Consider the following 22,597-nt stretch of genomic DNA (forward strand, 5'->3'; position numbering starts at 1 on the left):
TAAGGAATTATCTTACACACTGTATTGTTTTTTTTACAGAAAGGATGAAACCATGAAAGTGGATATGTTACTCAATAATAAACATTTTTAACATTTTAATTTGTGATTTTCTTTATGTATTGTCATTTTGGATTTGTTGTGAACCACATTTAACTTAAAAAACCCGAGTGGATTTTAAAATTCCTCCTATTGTTCATCACTACTGGACCTGTTCTTAGCCTCATGCCATGAAATGTGCAACAGCTGAAATGAAACTAAAAGGCATTCAGAATTGACACTACTTATTTACAATTATAACAAATTTACATCCTCACTAAAACAATATTCTCATCCTGCGTATAGTTACCCTCCAACTTGCTCTACACCTTGTAAATTTGACACAGAAAATGAAAAAAAAAAAGACATTTCTCTGATTGGTATTCATTTTATTGGACAATTCTTAACTACAACAACAAAGCTTTTATGAAGTAAGCATGAAATTGGATCAGTTTCTTTAAGCATCGTGTGTGTGTATGTGTATATCTGTGCATGTGTGAATGCATGTTTGTGTTTAAGATAATCAACTATCCCCCAAAAAATTATTTGGTGATGGTGTTTGCATTCATACTTTTCCCACTACCACTAAGCACAATATATGGTGTTTTCTGGGATTTCTGCTTCTCCTGAAGCAAAGCCACCGTGCCCAGAGGAGTGTCACTGCTGCTCATCTTCTTCAGCAGTGCCTCCTCCTCCAGCTTTTTCATCCTCCTCTCGGTCTTCATCTTTCCAGACCCTTTCCCATGGAATCGATGAGAAAGCTGCCTGAAGGCTTCTTTTGGAGTGAGTTTCCGCCCAGATTCATCCACATACTCGATCTTGACGTCAGGCTTGTAGCTTTCCTTCTCCTTGAAGTCTTGAGTGAAGCCTCTGTATTCTTCACGGCGACTGTACTTGTCATCAAAGCCCATCTTGTCCTCAATGCAGTAGTTGTCATTAGGCAAGGCGCCTTTCGGGGCTCTGACACGGGCTACTTTCTGCATTTGAGTGTCCAACAGACCTTTGTTTTTGCACAGCAGCAGGGCAGCAGCAAGGCCGGAGTTGACAATGGGCTCTTCATCCAAAATGGTGGCAGAGGCTGTAGAGAAATCTGGTTGTTTCTGCTCTTCGTCCAGGTTAACGGTGCTCCATCCAACATTCTCATCCATTTCTGAGTCTGAACCTCCAGCGTCATCTTTCTCCTCTTCCTGTTCAAAGTCCATAATGTCTTCTTGGTCCTCTCTGTTGCCCGACAGTCCGTATGTTGGAATGTCACCCAGAGTTCTGCAAAACTCTGAGGTGGCGTTGAAAACAATGTTGTTCCTCTTCTCTGGATCATTGTCAATGTCAACTTTAGCAAGCTCTTTAATCTGCTCTGCCACCTTTTCCCCAGAGTCTTTGAGAAGCTGCTTCTGTTTCAGCTTCCTCTGTTTTGCCAGTTGTTTCTGCAGCTCCTGCTCTGCCTCATCCTCCTCAATTACAGCTGGTTCAGGAGGTGTAAAGTCTTCCTCATCGCTTATGTCCATCTCTGCCATCCTGATGTCATCAGACATTTGGGGGATATTGTCTGCCAATTTGCTCTCCTCCTCCCCCTCCCCTTCCTCCTCCTCCTCCTCTTTCACCTCCTTGCCCTCTTCATCCAGCTTTTTGCGGCCTCGACCGCGTGTCCTGGAGCCAAAGTCAGTGTTGCGGGTGTCATCGAGTGCAAGTTCATCAGCAACTGTCAGCTTCTCCTTCTTCCTGATCTTCTTCACACGGCGTTTTGTCTTCTTAAAGCCCACCATTTCCTGAGGCGTGTAATACTCGGAGGCGATGCTGAGAGCGGGCATTTCCAAAGACTGGGCCTGATTTCGTAGAGCCTCTCTCATGGCCTGAAGCTCCCGCTCTCGCTCCCCATCAGCAAAGCCCCCCGTATTCAACCTGAAACTCTTTTTCTTTTCACCCTCAATTTCCTCGTCGTACTTGGACAGAACAGTGTGGGGCTTGAACGTGACCATGTCATCCACACTCTCCTCTTCTTCATAGGGCTTGTAATCTGGCTTTTTCTTTTTCAACTCCACATTCTTCTCTGCTTTTTCCTTGTCCACCATTCCCACATTTACGAGCACATCTTCCTCTTCTTCGAGGACACCTTTATCTTGCAGGGTCAGGATGACAGTCTGGCCCTCGTTGAAGGAATCCACCTTGTGCTGCACTTTGAGTCCCTTCAGATCTCGGGATGTGTAGGCATCATTTCTGCTTTGCGCAAACTCCTCTTCCACCAGACTGCTGACACCAAACTCCTCATCCATCTCCTCCAGAAGTTTGGCTCTTTTCTCCGCCATTTCCTTTTCTTTCGCCAGCGTTCTGCTTCTCTCAACCCAAGCACATGTGTCGTCCAGCCAGTCATCCTCTGCTAGGGTCTTGACTTTCCCCAATTTCTGGTTCTGGATGCGTTTTTCTTTCAGAGCTGCAAGCTTCTCTCGTATCTCTTTTTGCTGTTTGATGAGGACAGGGTTGATCGTCTCAGCCACCATCGGTTCCTCTTTGGTGCCGAGCTCCTTTTTGTTGTCGCTTAACTCCAGAGGCTTGAGACCCAGCTTGGCCCTGAGTTTGTTTGTCTCATCGATGCTAAGAGATGCATCTCCGCTGGCAGACTGAGGCCCCACCTCTGCACTGCCTTCTTCATATCCCAGATCAACTTTCTCCTTCTTCACTCGGGGCTCTCCGGTGCTCCTTTCACCTTTGGTACGGCTCTCCCGCCCGCTCCTCTCCCTGGACCTGGAGCGTTTTCGTTTCTCTTTATCCCGGTCGGAACCGTCTCTCTCTCGGTCCTTGTGGCGGTGTTTCTTATGCTCGCGGCGACGCTCCTCTGTGTCCTTGTCGCGGCTCTTTTCCTTGTGTTTTTTGGACGAGCCCATTATTTCCTCTGCAGGTTTAACAACTCAAGACTGCCAAAAAAAAAAAAAAAAAAAGTTGTTACAACACACTTGCTTACGTGTTGTATAACAGGATGAAAAACGCTACTAGTTGTCGTTTGCTAATTAGCCAACATTAGCATTGAATGCTAAGTCGCTAATCGACGACGCAACTCACCGAGTGCGGAGACGAAAGTAAAACCGTGCACAAAAACGATAAAAGTAATCGACGAAGAGCGAGGATGTGGAAAGTTTGTCGAGCTGTAGGTTTTCTTCACGCCACTTTAACCATCTAGTCCACGTTTAGCAACACGACTTCGTCAAACGTACAGCTAAAGACAATATTACTGTTTCCTGCAAATACACTTCCTGTAGTCGAAGACGAGCTAGCAGCTAATGTATACCGCCACCTGCTGTACGGGGGTGTTTATGACGGTATCAGGCCAGGATCACATCCAGGAGTTGCTGCGTTTGGGCACAGAAACGACGTTATTATTTATCAAATGGCTTTTTACTAGACCCCGACGGGCTTTGTAAAACCTCCTCTGCAATATATGAAGGGCTAGACAACGACAGCTTCGCCACTTTCACTCAGAACGGTAATATCCACGACGTCCCGTGTCTTAAATTGTAAGCTAACTTAGCAATAGCCGCTTTAAAATATCATGACTAAAAGCCACTAACGTTGTTTTTAAACTGCTGCGTTTGTCGTTAGCGAATGCTGATTTTGGGTTTTAGTCGTGAGAGTTTGTAAAAACCACGCCGAGTGTGCGATAAATAACCACACTCACTGCTCGACGCTTAGCGTTAGCTGAGATGCTTGTTTGCTTCAACTTTTATCGGGACATTTAAAGTTAGCTCCGGGCTGAGCGGCTGTTAGCAAGCTAGGTAGCATTAGCGAGCTGTCTCAACAAGCACGACAACGATAGTTCGCGTAAGGTTTTATGAGTTATTTACAGGCAAATAGCGCTGGATGATGTTGTGGTGTTGACTCGATAGAGGGTCGGAGTCGTGTTAAGTCAGTGGGTTAGCTGGTGCGGATCTGGGTTATGACGTGTTGCCATGGCGATTGCGGAGCGGAACTAGGTCACAAATGTTAAGCTAGCTAACTGTCAGTTAAGTTCAGCGAGAAACGAGCTCCGTGCGCTCACATGTGTCACGTTTGTTGAAGCTAACTGCGTGTTTTTGTGCTCGTCCTTCCTAAAAAAAAAAGCTAACATTAACGAGTGGCCCCGGCGGGGAGCAGTGACAGAAAGCTCGCGCTAACTCGCTGCGTGGTGGAGGGAATGCCTCATTGTTTTTTCCCCGGGAATCCGAGCGGGCCACACAAACACACACAAAAACCCAAAGGCAGCTTGGCTAGTGTTCACAGACAGGTGACACCGTGAATGTCCAGTAAGTTAGCCACTCGGTCAACCTGCTGATGTTTCTTAATCTGGTCGTGATCGGAGAGTTAACGTTAGCTAAAGTTGACGGCTGGTAAGAAATGACGCACTTGATGCTTGGATGTAACGGTTAGCCAAAACAGTCGGCTCCATAAATGTTTTTTACGCGTTATTAACATCGGTCATATCGATGTTTAACACATCGCAGGCAATGCGTCGATATTAATTGCTCATTGTTGTTGTCCTAAGATTAATTACAGTCAGATTTGATGTCGTTTTGGGGCACTAACGCAAGGTTAAAGGTTCAACTTAGTGACAGGTGCTAACATTCAGCTAACGTGAGCTAGTTAACCTCACGTCACCTCTTCGTTGTGAACTACAGTAAGCTAAGCAATCAGTAGTCCACTGTGAAATGTCCTTTTACCGTAATGTTTTTTTTTAATATAGAGTTGTGTAACTTCGTTGTAGTGCAGTGTTATGTGTGTGTGATGATGATCAGTATGCCCTTTTGTTGTGAATTCCAGCAAGCCTTAAGTGGATGACATGGCAACTGGAGGCACTCCTTTTGATGACAGTGCAGAAGAGCTGCACAACTGGAGTGTGACCAATGGTAGTCTGGTAGATAGACTCAACAACATGGTAAGGAATGGTCCGAACTTACAGAAACAAAAGACTCTTTGTTTCATTTCCACAGCCATTTTTCACCTTACATGTCTCATTCAATCTGTAAAGTGCTTGCTGGTCTGTAAATGTATCCTACTGCGTTGTCACTCTCGTGGCTTATTGACGCTGTGATATGTGTGCTGTTCATCAGGACTGGGGTGTACAGAAGAAAGGCAACCGGTCCTCAGAGAAGAACAAGAAGAAGCTTTCAGCCGCAGTGGTGGAGAGCCGCCTGACCAATGATATTTCGCCCGAATCCACCCCTGGGGCCGGCCGCAGGAGAGCGCGCACTCCTCATTCGTTTTCCCACATCAAATACACCACCCAGATGTCTGTCCCAGATCAGGCTGAGCTGGACAAGCTGCGTCAGAGAATCAATTTCACAGACTTGGATGAGGTAAAATGGCAGAATGGCAGAGCACGTATAAAAACAAATGGGCGTTGTTTTTACTGGGCTAACAAACCATGTTCATGCATGTTACCCATAGCAGCATATTTTGGTTGTATCTAGTGTGTTGTGGACATTAAAAATATGTAATAACTGTTCATTTATATGGATTTATCTGACTTGTATCTTCTTTTATTACCCAGAGGAGCATTGGCAGTGACTCCCAGGGACGTGTCACAGCTGCCAACAACCAGCGCCAGTTAGCTGGAGAAAACAAAAAGCCCTACAACTTCCTACCTCTGCATGTAAACACTAACAAAAGCAAAGAGCTGCTCCCTCCTTCGTCCTCTGCCCCAGCCACACCAGCTATCACCAAGGAAACTAAGAAACAGAGCCCAGGACTCAGGGACACGTTAACCCCTTTGGTTCCCACCAAGGATACTCCAAGGTTGAGCCGTGGTGCCAGCGAGAGAGGGCCTGTGGCGCACAGAGAATATGGGAGAGGACAGCCAAGAATAGACAGCAGCCAGGTAACATTTTGTTTTGTTGTTTTTAAGGGTCTAGTCCACTCTTACTCTTGTTTAACTTCCACTTGATGTCTTGTAGTCTGAGGATGAGAATGGATGAGTGGAACAATGAGGTGCTGATCTCAAATACAAACAAATATGTCCATCAAGTAGATGCTGAGATGTTTTACTGAAAAAGTAAAAGCACTGACTTGCTGGTGAAGCAAGAGGAAAAGTTCAAATTATCTTTAATATCAAATGTCATAGCAATTAATTTAATAATTGTCAAGATACTTCACTCTGAGCCACATATGTCAACCTCATGGTGGCACTGGAGTACAAATGGGGTCATCACAGTTAGGAGGATTCAGCCTGTGGTTACCATGAATCTTTTGATAAAATGTCATGCCAATCCATCCTATTTTCATCGTTGTTTCAATGTGGACCGATGTGATTAAGTGGCTGACAGACAGACAGACAGACAGCATTGCCAGCCCCAAACTCATGTCATTAGCATGATTGAAAAGATGTTAAAAAAAAAAAAAACTTCATTAACTTTTAAGGAATTAGGTCTATGACAAAAAGGCACAGAACTGGAACATGTTTTGATATAGAACAGATCTCCTGTGTAACAACCAAATTACATAGACGATACACACTGAAAATTTTGCCATTTTGATTTAATGATGTTGTTATGAGAAAAGTTATTTGTTTCTCGTATAAGGTGCAGTCAGTCAAGTTTATCTCTAAGTAACATCTCCACCACAACAAAAAAGAGGTTTTAATTTAAGTTATCCCTTTTTATATCCACACATGGCATTGTCTACATATCATTGCACTCCAGACTGCTCTGTGAAACCAGAACTAGGTTGAAAGTGAGGGAGTGCTTGTGCGGCTGAAACTAGGCTGTATTTAGGGCAATTTATAAATATGCCACCCCTGGTGCCCAATGAGTATTCTGCCCAACCCCCTTTCTGCCCTTATTTCGCCCAGTCTGAGCAGTCGCTACAGATGCTCACTAACCTTTCCTCACGTCTTTCTCTGTCTTCTTTTCATTTACTCTTCCGAAACCCACACCCATCACACCACCCTCCTCTCTGTGTACCATCTCAGGTGGTGAGCAAACTGGTACAGATTCGGGAGTACATCAGTAAGGCCAGCTCCATGCGGGATGACCTGGTGGAGAAGAATGATGTGCCGGCCAACGTGGAGCGTCTCTCCCATCTCATCGACCACCTCAAGGAGCAAGAGAAGTCCTATTTACGGTTCCTGCAGAAAATGCTGGTTAGTTCTTTGCTTTTCTCCTGCTCAGACAAAAGTAGATAATGTTTCAGTAAAAATGTGGTCTTTCATTTGTAAAGCTTGTTTAGCTAATTAATGGTTGAAATGGAGCCTGTTTGTGTTTTTCTCTTGGCAGCTAGCCATACACATACATGTTTAATGGTTGTCTGTGTCTGTGGCCTCAATAACTTCTAGTCAAGTCATGTTTCATGCTACCTTGCATTGCTCTGGTATGACATAGTTTTGTATGTGGTATCATTTTGCCTTGACTGGGGAATTTGTGAAGTTTATAGTAGTATTTGCAAGAAACATTAATTTCCACATATTTCCACTTCTCCTGTATGCAGGCTCACCCATATATGGGGCATTTGGGGGAGCATATTGCATTGGATAAAAAATAGTGTACTGCATACTTTCCTATTCAGCTCTCTTTGAGTCACTGGCTGTTCTTTCCACTATCTTTATAGACACGAGAGCATGAGGAGGATGATGTGGGGACCCTGGACTCTGCAGTGGGCTCAGGTTCACTGGCAGAGAGCACTTCTCTTAACATTGAGGTCCGCTCTTCAGATGCCTCAAATGCAACGGTTTGTGGACTGTTTCCAAAGAATCTGCCACTTTCTGCTCTTGTTAATGGTCTCTGTTGAATTGCACATAGCTGTTATTATTAGTGTAAAGTGATTGTAATTTGTTTTCAAGACAAGAGGAAATATAAACTCAACGATTTGTCCCTCCTTTGCTTTTTATAATTGTAGGCTAGTCTCATTTGCTGTGTCAGTACCCGACAAGCTTCTGTTACCTTTTTCTGCTGAGTAGCACCACAGTACTGTTGCTGTTGTGGTAGATTCAGTGTTTCTAATGCTATGTGGGTGTGAATTTCTTAGGGCGGTAGGCCAGAAACTGTGCGAGCTGACCAGAAGGAAGAGTTGGAGAATCTGCGTAAGCAGCACGAGCTGCTGAAGAAGATGCTGGAGCAGCAGGAGCAGCTCAGGGCCCTGCAGGGCCGACAGGAAGCACTAATGGCCATGCAGGACAGTGCAGAACAGGCACTTGCTGTAATTGAAGACACTGGTGAGATGCACAGCAACAAAGAAGCCAAATAACTATCAAGTGCAGACCAGTAGTTGTTTGTCGTTATTGTCTTTTTCCAAAAGAAAAAGTAGTATACATTACTTTTGCAACAATAAAAACTCAGTTGTGATCTTTTTTATTGAAAATATAATTGAAAGAACTAATAGTATTATCAAAGTTATATTCATGCAGCAATATTTTCTGATAATTATGTTTCTAGCTCTTTAAGTCATATAAAATGATTAACATTAACAGTTAAACCTCTGTTTAATTCCTCTGACATTTGTTGTTGTCATTAGTTGTCACAGAAACCACAGGCAGTGTCTCAGGCCTGAGCATCACATCTGAACTGAATGACGAGTTAAATGATTTGATCCAGCGGTTCCACAACCAGCTACATGACTCTCGGGTACAGTACACTCTGCAATGTCTTTGATATAGAATTATGCCATCTATTAACATTTCCTACATTGAACTGTATTCTATCTTACATACAACAGTTGTATTACTGTGTTATGTCAGTGTCAGTGTATCAAAAAAATTTTTTTTATACAATTTGATGAAGAGACTATAATCTGTAATTGTGGCACGTCCACCTGTGATCTGCCTTTCATTTGACAAGCTATGTTAACTTCATTTAAATCCTTATTTTATCAAGAAATGTGTCTTAACTGTTTTAATAACAAATTTGTGATTCAAGTTTTCCATTATTTATACCTTACAGACCAAAGCAGTGCCAGACAACCGTCGTCAGGCAGAGAGCCTTTCCCTCTCTAGAGAGGTGTGCTGGTCAAGGTCCCCCCAGGCTGTTGGTCCACCTCAGCACAGGCCTCTCCTCCACTCTGCCTCTGGTCCCCACACTGGCCTAGACACGGGGGCAACAGCTGCCAGTGCTAAACTCACTAAGCTCCAAGAACTCCAAGACAAAAAACAAACCATGGACAAGATCCTACAGGAGCTGCATTCACTCAGAGACCAGACGCTCAATAATAACTCATGTAAGAGCATTTCTGGAGCCTTTTCTTTTCTTTTTTTGCAGTCTTTCTTTGTTTTAAAAAAAAAAATGTAATTGAACGTCATGTGGTTCCCTTCAGGCCGCGGATTGTCAACACAGTGCAGTCTGAGCATGGGAGGATCTACAGATTGTCAATCTGCTCTCTGCACTAATGGGGCTTCAGCTTCCACCTCCTTTCATCCGTCACTCACGCAACACCAGGACAGCTCCAATTCCACAGACAAGCTGAGGTACACACAAAAACACACACAGCTTCAAGCAGCTGAATAGACAGATCAGATGTCAGCAGCAGGCTGTTGTATAGTGTGGGGGTGGTGTAATATATGTTGGTGTAGAGAAACCTTGCACCTCCCAAAACCTCCCACAAGTCCACTTGTTGTAAGTTTCAGCCTTTGCTAAAGTGTTCTTAAACAAGACGTTCAGCCTCCACAATGTATAAGGCTGAAGGTGACTGTACTTTGTACTACAGTAGAAGGTGGAATTGTGAAGACACTGTCCTGGCGTGTCACATAACCTTTTTAATTATTAACAAAAATAGTAATTTGCATTTCAGTCACACAATTGTTGTTCTTTGTCTTCTCCCAACAGGAAGCTAAAAGAGGTCCACAAGCGTCTGAATGAGCTTCGGGAATTGGTTCAGTACTACGAGCAGACTTCTGATATGATGGTGGATGCGGTCAATGAAAATGTGAAAGAGGATGATGATGATGATGAAGAGGAGGAGGAAGACGAGACGGAAGATGGTTCTATGTTTGAGGCCATGTTTGATTCTGAACAGGAGAACCGCCATCCTGTAACTAACATCAGGTGTGTTTGTCTAAATAAATACATTTATAGTTTTATAAATGGAATAATCTTTTAACAAGAAATTGTCTGATTGGAGATCAATTAAGAGATTAGTCATTATACTAGAGCTGCAAAGATTTGGTCAACTAATCAATGAGATGATTGAAGGCAAATGAATTGCTAACTATTTTGGTAATCGGTTATATATTCGTTTATGCCAATTTTTAGGCAAAAATGATCTTTTAGCCTATCAAATGTGAGAATATGCTGCTCTTCCTCATCTTATATTGTAATAGATTGATTACTTTGGGGCTGTAGACTATATTATTGATATGTGATATCATCACCTGGAAATTGTGATTTGCATTTTTTTTTTTACATTATTCTGCTGTTTTTATAAATGATCATTCAGTTAAGCATGAAAATAATCAGATTAATTAATAATGAAAATGATTGTTAGTTGCAACTCTACATTATACACAGATTGAGCTTAAGATCAAATTATAGTATGGTAGAGTTTAGCAAAAGGTCACGGTGTGTTTCATTCTACTACTGGTATTGAGATGTATCCATAACAGTCACTGCACTCTATCTGTTTAGAAACCCACAGCGCAGCGGGAACTGGACAGACTTGAATAGCCTGACCAACGGGCGCAGCGTCAGGAGTGGTGCCACAAACAACCGTGATGGCAGACTCAACACTGAGTGCGAGATCAACAACCGGTCAGCAGCCAACCTTCGCAGCCTCAACATCCCGTCAGCCATAGGTACACTCACACACACATACAGATATTTGCAACATTAAATCTCTCTTATTTGAAACCTCATCTGAATCAAGTAGCAACTCCATGCATTTTAACATTTGAGATAAAATCACATACATTAGTTTGGTAAGACTTTTATGAAAGAGTGCTATGGTTGTAGGAGTTTCTTATTGAAGCTCTGTTTTCTGTGTTAATTTAAACGGGCAAGAGACATCATTTAACAGACTAACTCTGTAAAGTAATCTAAATTATATATCTACAACCTTCTCTCATTTAGAGTGCCAGTACAATAGGGACACCCCCTATAATCAGGTGAAGGATGATGATGAGGATGAAGACGGTCTCGGTAATGATGAAGGGGCACAGGCTATGGCTCCAGACAGTGAGGCATCGGGGTCTAGTCGAAGAAGCAGTCTGGGGAACAATGAAGGTTTTGTCCAGAAGGTTCATCGGCAGACAGCGAAGCAGAAACTTCGGCAGCTTCAGGAGCTGGTGGCCATGGTTCAGGTGAGGAAGATGACAGAATAATATGAAAGATTCTGTAGTAGGGATGAAGTTGTTACTTTCAGAATGAAAGGAAGAGTTGTTAATGCCCTGAGGTCTAAAATTTCTGACTTTCCTGAAACACACACTAGGTTAAATGTTTTTTGTCATTTAATCTGACATGTTGCTTTTTTTTATAGGAATATGAAAAAAGCACCTTAAAACAAATAATGAACCTTTGATTGCAAATAAAATATGGAAATGCGATTCCTCAACAGTAGTAGTAGTAGTAGTAGTATTTTTTTTCATTTTTTTTATCAGCTGAGGTGGTTTATGTCTCTTGGCATCAAAAATTATACATTTTCTAGAACAGAGACACTGATCCAATCTAAAGCTGAAAACTATAAATTGTGTGATTCTGTCTGAATCTAGAGTGATGACACTGATGGCACAACAGCTAATGAGGATGAAGTTTTACACCAACAACCAAATAATACCAGAGCTGCAGTGGCTGTGTCGGTGGGGACTGGATCCAAACAGAACCCCAGAGAACTCAGTCTCTCCAGCAAGGCCAGGTATAATATAGTAAATGTCTGAAAAATGAATCATTACTTTTACTGTATTCTGAATGTTTACTTTTTGCCTGTGTTCACCTGGAATAATTCACATTGCATCAAATCTATTTTGGACAAAGGGAGAAGCTGTATGAGGAGAAGCTGCGTCAGCAGAAGCAGGAGCTGAAGCAGCTCCATGAAGAGCGTCAGAGGCTCATTGAGATCCAAGGGAAGATCCAAGACCTGCAGTGGGCCTGCCCTGACCTCCAGGTATTACACTCACTACACACACACAAGGTTTGCCGTATTAGGACCGGGCTTTGGTCCCAATAAGGCCTGCTATTCCCAACAAGGTCCATTTTATACCAGAAAAGGTCTCCAATGGGTAACAAAAATGTACGTACAGGTGTTAAAAATATCTTAACAGGGGGACTAAATAATAGGAACACCTTTCAGTAAAAAACGGCATAAACTATAATCTACAAAAAAGGTAAAGTTTCCACAGAAACAGATTGAACAAAAACAGGACATTCTAAACTTCACGAAGGTAGGATTTATTAGACGACTGCATTACACTGTACACCCTATTAACCTTTCACTTTGTCGTCTCCTTTCTAGTCATCTGTGTCCAGCACAGTGAGTCAGCAGGGCTTGCTGAGGAAGGCTCCAGCTTCCACTCCAATCATTGGCCAGGCCCCCTCCTCCTCTGGACCCAAAACCAACTCAGCTGTGCTCAAACCCACTGCTCCAGAAGCAGCTACGTCTTCAGTCACTGACCATGAGGTAACAGACTCCACCTTTCACACACAAAGACCCTTGGTCTCATCACCAATCAAATATCAAAATGAAATCTGTACTTTCAGAACAGAACAATACAGATTCTAGTTGTGTTCCCTGTGTTGTCAGCAGCTTTGGTCGGAGATGCGTCGGCACCAGATTTTGCGTGAAGAACTGCGGCAACGCAGAAAGCACCTCGAGTCCTTGATGGCTGAACACCAGAGGCGTAGCGGTCTCAGTGACTCTCCTCGGAGGATTGATGATCAAGAAGGCCTTGCTACACCCTCACAGCCTGTCAGTAGGGATGAAAGGTAGGAGACAGACTGCTCTAGGGGCCTGTCTCTCCAAGGTCCGAGAGAGAAGTCAAATATTAGTCAGTTTACATATTTTATAAGAACCAACGCAGCAGCCACATCTTATAACATGCATACATGCATATTGTGGTAGCTGTTGTAATTGGAAGTAAAGTAAAGGCAGTTATTTATTCTTTCTTTGACAAATGAAGAGATTTAAACAAATGACTATTCCATAAAATTTTTCTGCTGTGATTATTAGGACAATGGCCACATGGGGTTCCACTCCCTGCCACCTTGATGATGATGACGATGACGATGAGGACGATTATCGCTCAGAGATGGGTGTAGAAGAGGAAGAGGAGCAGGAAGAATGTGCAGAGAGCAGCTCGGATGATGACATCCACATCTACTCATCCAGCAGGAACCAGTGCTCCTACAGTAATAGGAAGAACCAAGGAAGGTGAGACGGAGTGGAGGCAGAAGAAATCAGATTGTGCCTATATCTACATTATAATCTGTCTTTAAAAATAATGTATTCACTCTATAGCAACCTGAAGCCTCCACCAGCCTTCTCAGGTGAAGGTAGTGGGAATCCATGTCTTCATAACAAGACTAAGGCCAAGCAGCAGCAACAGCAGCAGCAGCAGCAGCAGCAGTCCAGAAGTTTGAACCAGTCTGCGAGCCAGCATGGAGGCACACGGCGACAAGAGAACCTGCGATGGGCCTCTGAACTGTCCTTCACCGAGGGCTCATGCCACTGGCAGGAACAGGTCAGCCAGCTGCAGAGACAGCTGGACTTCAGCACCAGCATGTGTCAGACACTCCTGCAGGACCAGCAGGTTGGTACACTGAACAAATGATGCACACACAGACACCTTGATAATTTACACAAGCTTGCACCGCATCTGTAGGCTTAATTTGAAGTCATAGTGGAATTGTCAATGCAGTCACTCATAGCTTACTGTTCAGTCTTTGTTTCGGTGCCTTTCTAGTTTGTCTTTCGAAACATCATGAAACGATTATCAACAAAAAATAATTTTCCTCTTCTCTCCTCTTCTTCTTCCACAGACACTCTCTTATATGTTACAAACCCTGCTGACGGGTCAGTACAGCGTGTTACCCAACAACTTGTCATCACCACAGGTCCACCTGGTCATGCACCAGCTCAACCAGTGTTACACCCAGCTGACTTGGCAGCAAAACAATGTACACAGGTGAAAACACTAGTATTGTACTCTACTTCATCCCTATCAAGTAGTTAATCTTTTTTAAATTGTCTATAATCTGTCACGGCTTTTCTCCAGACTAAAGCACGTCCTGAATGACCTCCTTCGCCAGCAGCAGCAACAGCAGACGTCGTCCTCAGCACCAGGTTGGCAGACACAGAAGCAGGGCTCATCCCAAGAATCCAGCTCCGGTCCCTCAGTCTCTCCTGGTGTCTTCCTCCCCTTCTCCTCTACCCTGCATCCTTCAGCCAACAACATGTCAACTGCTGCCATATCTCCATTCCCTCCCAGTATGACATACATATTTATGAGCCTAATTCTCTCACAAAACCTGTCTAGAATGGTGTGCAGTAGAGGCAACAGAAAGCTTAAAGATCTGAATGAGGCTTAAAAGACAGTTTTTTTTTTTAGATATGATGTAGAGTGCCAAAAACTCTCTCTCAGCTATTCTAGATCAATAAATCTTGGCAATGCCTCTTTGCAATACAGAAAGAAATGCCCTAAAATGTTTGGAAAAAAGTTTTTTTTCTTCATGTAGTTCCAGTACAGTGGCCAACCAATATTGGTGCTATATGTAGGTATGAGTACTCTTTTTCAATTAGTTCTTTTGAACTGAAGTAAGTGATGTATTTTAAAGTGACTCAGTCATGCATAAATGAAAGGCCAAAAGTCCTATTGCCATGATTTAATATATTTTTTGGACCATTAACACTTAAGCTTTGAATTTAATGAAGTTCTTTTTATTTCTTTAACTCTGCAGGCTTTCACTTATATCCACTCTTCCCTGGTCCCATGGGTGAGTTCCCTCAGGGTGCAGCAAGTCAGGCAACCCCTGACCACCAGAAGCAGCAGTTAGACCCCAACACTTCAATTAAAACAGAGTACATGAGTTTCCCTCCTCCGCTGCAGCGTTCTCCTCTTAACACAGAGAGAGGGTATGTCCATTTTTGCCTGAAAAGACATTTATATTTGTTCTTGTAAACATTTTTGTTCATATTAATTCATTAATTAATTTTCATGTGACTTCTTTAGAGCAACTGGCTGGTTGAAAACTTCCTACGCAAACAACACCGTCCAGCATCACCGATCTAATACGGGGCCCCACGAGTCTCCCTCCTCCTCTCCCACTTTTGCCAACCGCCACTCACGACCTCAAGAATTTGACAGGGCGTCACAGGAAAGCTTCAGCAGCATGCCTGATCCTGTTGATCCCACCACCATCACAAAGACTTTCAAAGCCGGGCGCAAGGCCTGTGCACAAGCCAATCTAGCCTCCCGAAGCAAGACACCCAATACTAAGAGTCGTCGCAGGAGGAACAAAGGGCACAACAAGAACAGTGAAGGTATTTAGATTGAGTTGAATCTCTGCTGTATTGTTTGATTTAACCAAATTAGCAAATGTCACAAATGGTTTCCTTACCTTTTGTGTGTCTTTTTTTTTTTTTTTCAGGCCATGAGAGTGACAGTGCAAGCAGTACTGCTGACTTTGCCCAAGAGAGGGCGCCCTTGTCTCGTCAGAAGGATCAGAATAAGAGTCTGTTGGACAAGCTGACCCAAGAGAAACTAGACAGCAAAACTAAGCTCGGGAACAAACGAAACGATCTCTCTTCTGGTAGGGTCAGACTAATTATAGTGAAAGTAATGCACCCACCTCATCCCTCTTGTGTCTGTGTTCTTTGTTTTTATTTTTATACTTTTCCTATATTTTTAACATCTCTTCCTTTTTGATGTAATTTAAATTCATGTTTCTTTGCACATTTGTCATGAAAACCTGTTTCATTTTAATCTTTGGTTAATTTACGTTGTTGTCACTTTAATTTATCTTACTCACAGCCTATGCTTGGAGAACACCCTTCCTTTCTAACAGAATTGCATGCACAGAAGCACCAGGTAAACTCACAAATCATTTGGTCTTCATGTCACCTCAACATCTCATGCATGTTCTATTTATGGCCTAACCTAGAAAGCCTCTAAATTGGAAGGCAGACTATTACTACTACTATTGTGTTTTTTGTTTTTTGAACTTGTGAATGAGATTATGCTCATATCCATCGAATCTCAGATGCAAGCAGCGACTTCTCACTGTTCGAGGCTCTGAGGGAGACCATCTACTCTGAGGTGGCTACTTTGATATCCCAGAATGAGTCCCGTCCCCACTTTCTCATCGAGCTCTTCCATGAGCTGCAGCTGCTCAACACAGACTACTTGCGGCAGAGGGCGCTGTATTCCCTACAGGTAAGAAGTACAGACACGTTACTACTTATAAACTGCAGTTAAATATTCAACTGCAGTTTCCAACTAGTATGGATATATCATTTATGCTGGGCTCAGATTATAAGTTTTCAGGCTAAGTTACACCTTGATTTGCCCCTAAAGAGAACATGGGGTATGTTCATGTCCAGAATCTAGGTCAGAGTTGTTTGGCACAGAATATCTGGTCATGTGACTGGTTACAGATAAGATTTGATGCCTCAGACTTTATCCAGAAATAATTTAGGGCTGTTTTGATCGTTTCAAAACCCTACTTTTTTGAGAGGCTCTGGACCAAATGTCTCTGCTTTCTTGGCAGACAAGACCTGCAGCAGATACAATTAGGAGGAAGAAAAAGGGGACTTTTGAAATGGCGGTCAGGAGGCTGAGACTGGATTTTAAGAAGACTGTAGATGGCTGGTGGAGATGTGGTCTTGAACTGCAGATAAAGAAGAGATAAGAGTAGTTGGGCAAATCATGAGGACGAGAGTGAGAAAAAAACACGAGTCTCCTCAATTCTACTTCGGTCAATTATTCTGTTTTAGTACGTATTTGTTTTAATGAATTGTACTGTTTGAAGTATTTATCTTGTGATTATCTTTTCTGTTATATCATTGTAATGTAATAATTGCTTGATTTGAGCCCAAAACTGCTCAAATTTCTTAAACTGCAAAATATCCTGTGTTCATCACAAGTGCAAAAAATTTCAGCCCCAAAAATCCAGGATCGGTTGATTTCCCAATCCATTTTTATTGTCATGTCCAAATTTTAAAACTCCTCAGATCTGAGCCTGACCGCAGATGTAGATAGAGGATCCCATTTAAAACTTTGCATGAGTCCATTAGCTTCTCCCTGTGTCTCTACTAGGACATTGTGACCAGTCACCTAGCAGAGAAGAGTGCGGCTGAGGACCAGTTGCCCCCTCTCGGTCCTGTGGTGTGGGCTGCAGGCTCTCAGTCTGAACTCACACCCAGTGAGAGTCTGACTACCAGTGATGCAGTAAGAAACACATTATTGCTTCTCAGCATGGCACTCTCACACATTTCCAATCTTTCTACCTGCCCTGAAGTCTTTCTCTCCATCCTTTTTTTATCCTGTCATCCAGCCCACACTTTTTTATCACTTTGACTTGCTTCCTCTTCTACATTTCAATACATCTTTCATTAGTTTCTCCCTCTCTTGTCTCCTTTCATCCTTCCCTGCCTTGTCTCTTTTAATCCGTCCATGTCTCTCTTTATTCTCCCATTTTAATTTTCCTTCCTCCTATCTCCATTGTCTTTGAATTTAACTTGACAGCAAGACTTCAGAAGCCTGTCTGTAAAAAATGACCCTCATCTCACCACGACTCTTTTGCCAGATCAGACATGTGTTCTTTGTTCTGGGCCAAGGTCCCCAGAGTTATGCTAATTGAAAGCTAGGCCTTTTGTCTGCCCAAATAATGCCTTTGTTCAAGAATGATGGATGAAATGTCTAATTTTCCAAGTTGGGACAAGCCACCACTGCAGTTGTTTATAGAATACGCCGCTGTAAATTCTTTAGGGAGATGTTGGGCGGTGGATCTGTGATGAATCATCCATTCTCCTGTAATCCAAACTGTTGGGGTTATAACCTTTTTGGTTTCAGAAATGTCAGATGTATTCTGTCGGTGCCTCATATCAGAATCTTTACTTTTTTCAGGAGGTGGTGGAGGTGGTGGAGAAAAACCTGAGGCTCACCCAGGACGCAGTGAAGAAGAGGGATGACGCAGAATCTGTGGACAATGAAAGCACCTTGTCAACCTCCTCCAACCTGGAACCATTTGCTAACGATGATCTGGGTATGGTTACGCATGTAGTATGTGTTTGATTTTGGAAAACGAGGGGCTCAAGCTTGTAAAACTGTACACCTATTTATAACCCTTTGCATATCTTAAATGCTTTGCTTGTTGCCTTTAACTACGGGCCCCTTCTATTTTTCTCAATAGGTCAACTCAAGGCCTGTCTTTGTAAGGCAACCAGGTCACACCTCAGGATCAGTAATACATGGCCAAACGAAAAGAATATCCAGAAAAAGAAAATTAATTGCAAAAAAAGTTTTGCAATGAAAGAGCAGACTCATATTTTGGGAGCTTCAGTGACAGATTAGGAGTATGGCTGGCCTACTTTGTTTGATCCTGTAGTGTAACCCTGGTTACTGACTGACTGCATTAATATCCATTACAGTTGTCTCTCTCTTGCTTCATCGATTTTAAACTTTTTGGGTCCCATTTCTGTCTCTTTTTTTCACTTCCCCGCTCTCCTTTCTTTGCTGCTCTGATAGGCAACACGGTGATTCATTTAGACAAAGCTCTGGCCAGGATTAGGGAGTATGAACGCATGAAGCTTAAAGCTGAGTTTAACCCCTACAACGCCAGCAGTGCAGGTGACTCTGACGTCTCAAACGCTGAACATCCCTCTGCTAACCCCGCTGACCAAGTGGAAGGTACTGAATCATACAAGGCTGCCCGAGTTAACCATGTGCAAAGACCTGTAGCAACAGAATCATCACATTCAGTTTGCTGTTTGAGTTAGCAGAAATTGTAAATGAATGTTTTTGTCTGTGAGCAGGAGGTGCAGCTGCTCCAGCAGGTGATGTGCGCTGCCCTCAGATTGACACACAGCAGCTGGATCGTCAGATCAAAGCCATCATGACAGAAGTCATCCCATTCCTTAAGGTAAGATAACCAACACAAGGAGCTGCAGAGTGGATGTTGTTAGCTTTGTGCCAGCAGAAAATGTGCTGATATTGAAAAATTGTGCTTTACCTACACTTGAATTAAGCCATTAAATTAAAGGTGTGCTCGTTAGTAATTAATTGCTAAAAGTTTTAAGGCACAAATTGAATGTCAGTACTAAGTGCACTATTATGAAAGAAAACCGCTATAAAAGAGTTAACTCACTCTGTAATGTTCCTCTTTTCTTTGATTAGGAGAACATGGATGAGGTGTGTTCCCTCCAGCTGTTGACATCTGTGCGGCGCATGGTTCTGACTCTCACCCAACAGAATGATGAAAGCAAAGAGTTTGTTCGCTTTTTCCACAGACAACTGGGAGGAATACTGCAGGTATGACCAGTACCAATACCAGGCGACACAAGTTTAAGCAGATCAAAAGAAAAACATCTTTTCTGACATTTCACCTCTCTTCTCCTGCTCCAGGACTCTCTAAGTAAATTTGTGGGCCGTACTCTGAAGGACTGTGGTGAGGACCTCCTAGTGGAGATCTCAGAGATCCTCTTCAATGAACTCGCCTTCTTCAGGCTCATGCAGGATTTAGATAATAGCAGCAGCATTGCCCTGGCAGCCAAACACAAAAATAAGAAGAGGCCTGAGCAACCCAGTAAAGCAAAGTGCAGTCTCAAGGTTAGTTGTCTGTTCTATTCCCTCTTTGTGTTTTTGGTAAACAAATATAATAGATGTATTTATGAAATAAATATGTCTATTAGGTTAGGAAATAATTAACACTGACGTAGAGAAATGTGTTTGAATGAGACTAATGTGAATATTTGTGTTAATTTATTCCTCAATTTAGGAAAATACAACAGCTGGTGGTGATAAATCTGTTTCTCCCGCCTACACAGATGAAGACAAGGTCAGTCATTTTAATACTGACAATGAAATTGTAAACACCACTTAGTACAATAGTTATGTGTTATGAAAATGTTCTCTTTTTGTCTGCCAGGACCAAGATGAGGCTGAGCAGGAAGGGGATTCTACTCTGCAGGAGCTTTACCTGCAGACAGAGAGGAAGAACAGCAGGAGCGGTGAAGCCTCAGAGGTTGAAGAGGAAGATGAGGATGAAGGGGATGGACAAGGAATACCTCTGTCAATCAGTAAATGAAAATATTTTGTACAAAGGGCCCCTAGGAGAACATATTGTTAAATCATTTTAGTCAGACTGTGGCCATGTTGTGATCCATCAATGTCAGTGAGAAGATGCCTGTAATGGATCTTCAAAGTTAAATCAGGATAATGTCAGTGACAGTTGGAAAGAAAATACAAATTCCAGTCATGCTAAAAGCATTTTTGTCACTTTCACTTAAAATATTAAAATCATGATGTTGTGACATTTGTTGGGGTCCGTACCAAACACTGTAGAAGCAGAGTAGTAGTTTCTGGCACAGCACTATAAACACAAGAATGTATTAATAAACACACTCATTTTTCTGTGTGGTCTTTCTTTCAGGTCTGTCCAAAGCAGAGACTCAGGCCTTGACAAACTACGGCAGTGGAGAGGATGAGAATGAGGAGGAGGAGATGGAGGAGTTCGAAGCCGGACCTGTTGATGTTCAAACATCCCTGCAAGCTTCTGCCGACGGACAGGTGGAGCAGGAGGTTAGTGTCGCAGAGATATTTTTCACCAACAACCTTGGCTTCGATTATTCAACACATTTTTCTTTGTCTGACCTGTGTGACTGTGCTGTGCTTCAGGGGACAACATGTAGTGACACCCAGGAGACCAAAACTGAACAGAAGAATTCAGATGATGAAGATGGTGAGGCCCTCTTGACATTTTCAGTGGAAAATTCCTTTCAAGCTTGAAAATGTCAGATTGGCTTTTTAGTCTGATAGAAATCTTGTATTTTTAGACCCTTTGTCGGTCCATCATCTTTTTATCACAGAGGCTAATTTCTTTTTGGTTTAGCAGAAATCAACAACTCTGTCAGGGCTCTGGATTCCGCAGAAGAGGAGCGTGAAATGGACAAGTGCCAGAGTCCTCAGGAAGAAAGTAAAGATGGGGCAGCTGCTGCCTTAGAAGAAAGCTCTGCCGTCTCTCATGGTCAGGAGGTCCCCAAGGAGTCAAACACCACAAGCAGCCCTGACACGGACTCACCCGTCATGATCAATGTAGATGTAAGTCCAAGCCTGAAGATGCTTAGTTTTATTGAAAATATGCTTGGGATATTTTTGTTTATCAAAGTAGAAGAGGCACAACTACTTGCCAGTAAAACACAGAGTACTTTGTTGTGTACTGATTTTATTCGTGTTGTTGATGCAGGAGATGGGCTCGGGTAACACCAGTCAGAAATCTGACGAGGAAGACTTTGTGAAGGTGGATGACTTGCCATTACAGCTTACAGTCATGTGTGAGGTGTGTAACAGCTATAACACTCATCAGATGTTTATATATTAAAAGGAGAGTCGAGGTGTGAAAACACCTAACGATTAACTGTGTTCTGTAGGAGGAACTACAGAAGAGAATAGTGGAGGAGCAGCAGAATAACAACCTGTCTGTCGAGATCCTCAATGGGAACACTGAATCGCTGACTGGGCTGGTGGGAAATGCACACGCACTAAAGGAACCAGGTATGGATTTACAATCCTTGGCAGATAGTGATACGGTTCTGTTTGTGTAGTTGCCAAATAGGCCTACCCTACATACAGAAGCCTCTGGTTACCATGTTTACTTCCACACAGGAATGAGCTGCTATTTTTGTCTGTACATGAGCTGAAAGTCCAACCCTAAAAGTAAATTATGTGTTTTTCTTGTCTTTTTCAGACATTGTTGGTGCCCAGAATGTGTAAAGATTTATACCGGTCTCAAAATCTACTGTTTTTAGCAACACTATGCTTAAACCCTCAATCTGTATTGATTGTATGATTGTTGATTCTTTATCTGCTAGTTTTAAAGGAGCAAAGGCTCATGATATTGGTCACAAGTTAGCTGTGACACGCAACAGATAAAACTAAACATCTGCACATAATCAACACATAGTTCCTTTTATTCCTGAATGTTTAATGTGATTTATGGATAATCTGGGGAGGGGTCGTCTCTAAGCTGCTGATTACTGACAGTTAAGCCTCTGTTTGAATCTTTATATTACTGAAACTCCTCTTCAGATCCGCCTTAGTTTCTTTCTTGGTTCTGGGATCAGTTTGACATAAGTTGTGATTTTTTAAATGTTTTATTTGTCTCGGCCTGGCCTTATTGCTGTTCAGCTCATCTTATCTGCACTTGAGTCCTAATTATAAAGAGATTACAGTAGGATGGAAGTTCAGCTGTAGCCGGGCTGACTTCAGCTATTTGTTTCTCCAGCTTGAACACTTTCTTTCTTTATGAGAGCTCAAAGCTCCGACTTAACTTTTATCCCTTCAGACACATCTTTATACTGTTTTGTTCTGTCAGTCGTTAATCTCCATTGATTTTTCATGTAATTAAAATGTTGACTACAGTAATAAGTTTTAAATAATAAAATGCTGGAAGTTTCAAAAATGTTTGTGTTG

General features: G+C 42.6%; 2 protein-coding genes across 10 annotated transcripts; one reads left to right on the forward strand and one right to left on the reverse strand.

Annotated features, from left to right (window-relative positions):
• Positions 1 to 404: 404 nt before the first annotated feature.
• Positions 405 to 3,332, reverse strand: sart1 (spliceosome associated factor 1, recruiter of U4/U6.U5 tri-snRNP). The gene is made up of 2 exons (XM_073464696.1): positions 3,091 to 3,332; positions 405 to 2,945 (listed from the first exon to the last, which is right to left on the reverse strand). Exon 2 carries the CDS (start codon positions 2,913 to 2,915, stop codon positions 579 to 581), a length of 2,337 nt encoding a protein of 778 aa, XP_073320797.1. The 5' UTR covers positions 2,916 to 2,945; positions 3,091 to 3,332; the 3' UTR covers positions 405 to 578.
• A 70-nt stretch (positions 3,333 to 3,402) lies between these two features.
• On the forward strand, positions 3,403 to 22,586 carry pcm1 (pericentriolar material 1). 9 transcript variants are annotated; one of them, XM_073464616.1, is made up of 40 exons: positions 3,403 to 3,511; positions 4,822 to 4,936; positions 5,112 to 5,357; positions 5,552 to 5,878; positions 6,968 to 7,138; positions 7,603 to 7,722; positions 8,020 to 8,206; positions 8,506 to 8,615; positions 8,931 to 9,204; positions 9,301 to 9,451; positions 9,810 to 10,028; positions 10,608 to 10,774; positions 11,049 to 11,278; positions 11,687 to 11,829; positions 11,949 to 12,078; positions 12,427 to 12,591; positions 12,715 to 12,896; positions 13,141 to 13,341; positions 13,429 to 13,720; positions 13,950 to 14,095; positions 14,186 to 14,397; positions 14,868 to 15,042; positions 15,140 to 15,450; positions 15,558 to 15,719; positions 15,941 to 15,997; positions 16,170 to 16,342; positions 17,225 to 17,356; positions 18,035 to 18,173; positions 18,656 to 18,817; positions 18,943 to 19,049; positions 19,304 to 19,438; positions 19,532 to 19,735; positions 19,905 to 19,964; positions 20,055 to 20,205; positions 20,559 to 20,707; positions 20,804 to 20,867; positions 21,018 to 21,226; positions 21,372 to 21,464; positions 21,556 to 21,679; positions 21,873 to 22,586. In XM_073464616.1, exons 2-40 carry the CDS (start codon positions 4,841 to 4,843, stop codon positions 21,896 to 21,898), a joined length of 6,402 nt encoding a protein of 2,133 aa, XP_073320717.1. In that variant the 5' UTR covers positions 3,403 to 3,511; positions 4,822 to 4,840; the 3' UTR covers positions 21,899 to 22,586. The 9 variants fall into 9 exon arrangements, with proteins under 9 accessions (XP_073320717.1, XP_073320744.1, XP_073320752.1 ...); XM_073464643.1 differs by having other exon boundaries at positions 21,021 to 21,226; XM_073464651.1 differs by having other exon boundaries at positions 12,718 to 12,896.
• Positions 22,587 to 22,597: the final 11 nt, after the last annotated feature.

This window comes from Pagrus major, chromosome 1 (assembly GCF_040436345.1).
Source record: "Pagrus major chromosome 1, Pma_NU_1.0".
In the NCBI taxonomy this organism is placed as follows: Eukaryota; Metazoa; Chordata; class Actinopteri; order Spariformes; family Sparidae; genus Pagrus; species Pagrus major.

Excerpts from the sequence above, each read along its gene's own strand:
- pcm1 (XM_073464616.1), top strand. The coding sequence starts at position 4,841 with ATGGCAACTGGAGGCACTCCTTTTGATGACAGTGCAGAAGAGCTGCAC. Across the intron at positions 19,050-19,303 it reads AAGTCATCCCATTCCTTAAG|GAGAACATGGATGAGGTGTG; the intron begins GTAAGATAACCA and ends TTCTTTGATTAG. Across the intron at positions 20,708-20,803 it reads ACGGACAGGTGGAGCAGGAG|GGGACAACATGTAGTGACAC; the intron begins GTTAGTGTCGCA and ends GCTGTGCTTCAG.
- sart1 (XM_073464696.1), bottom strand. The coding sequence starts at position 2,915 with ATGGGCTCGTCCAAAAAACACAAGGAAAAGAGCCGCGACAAGGACACA.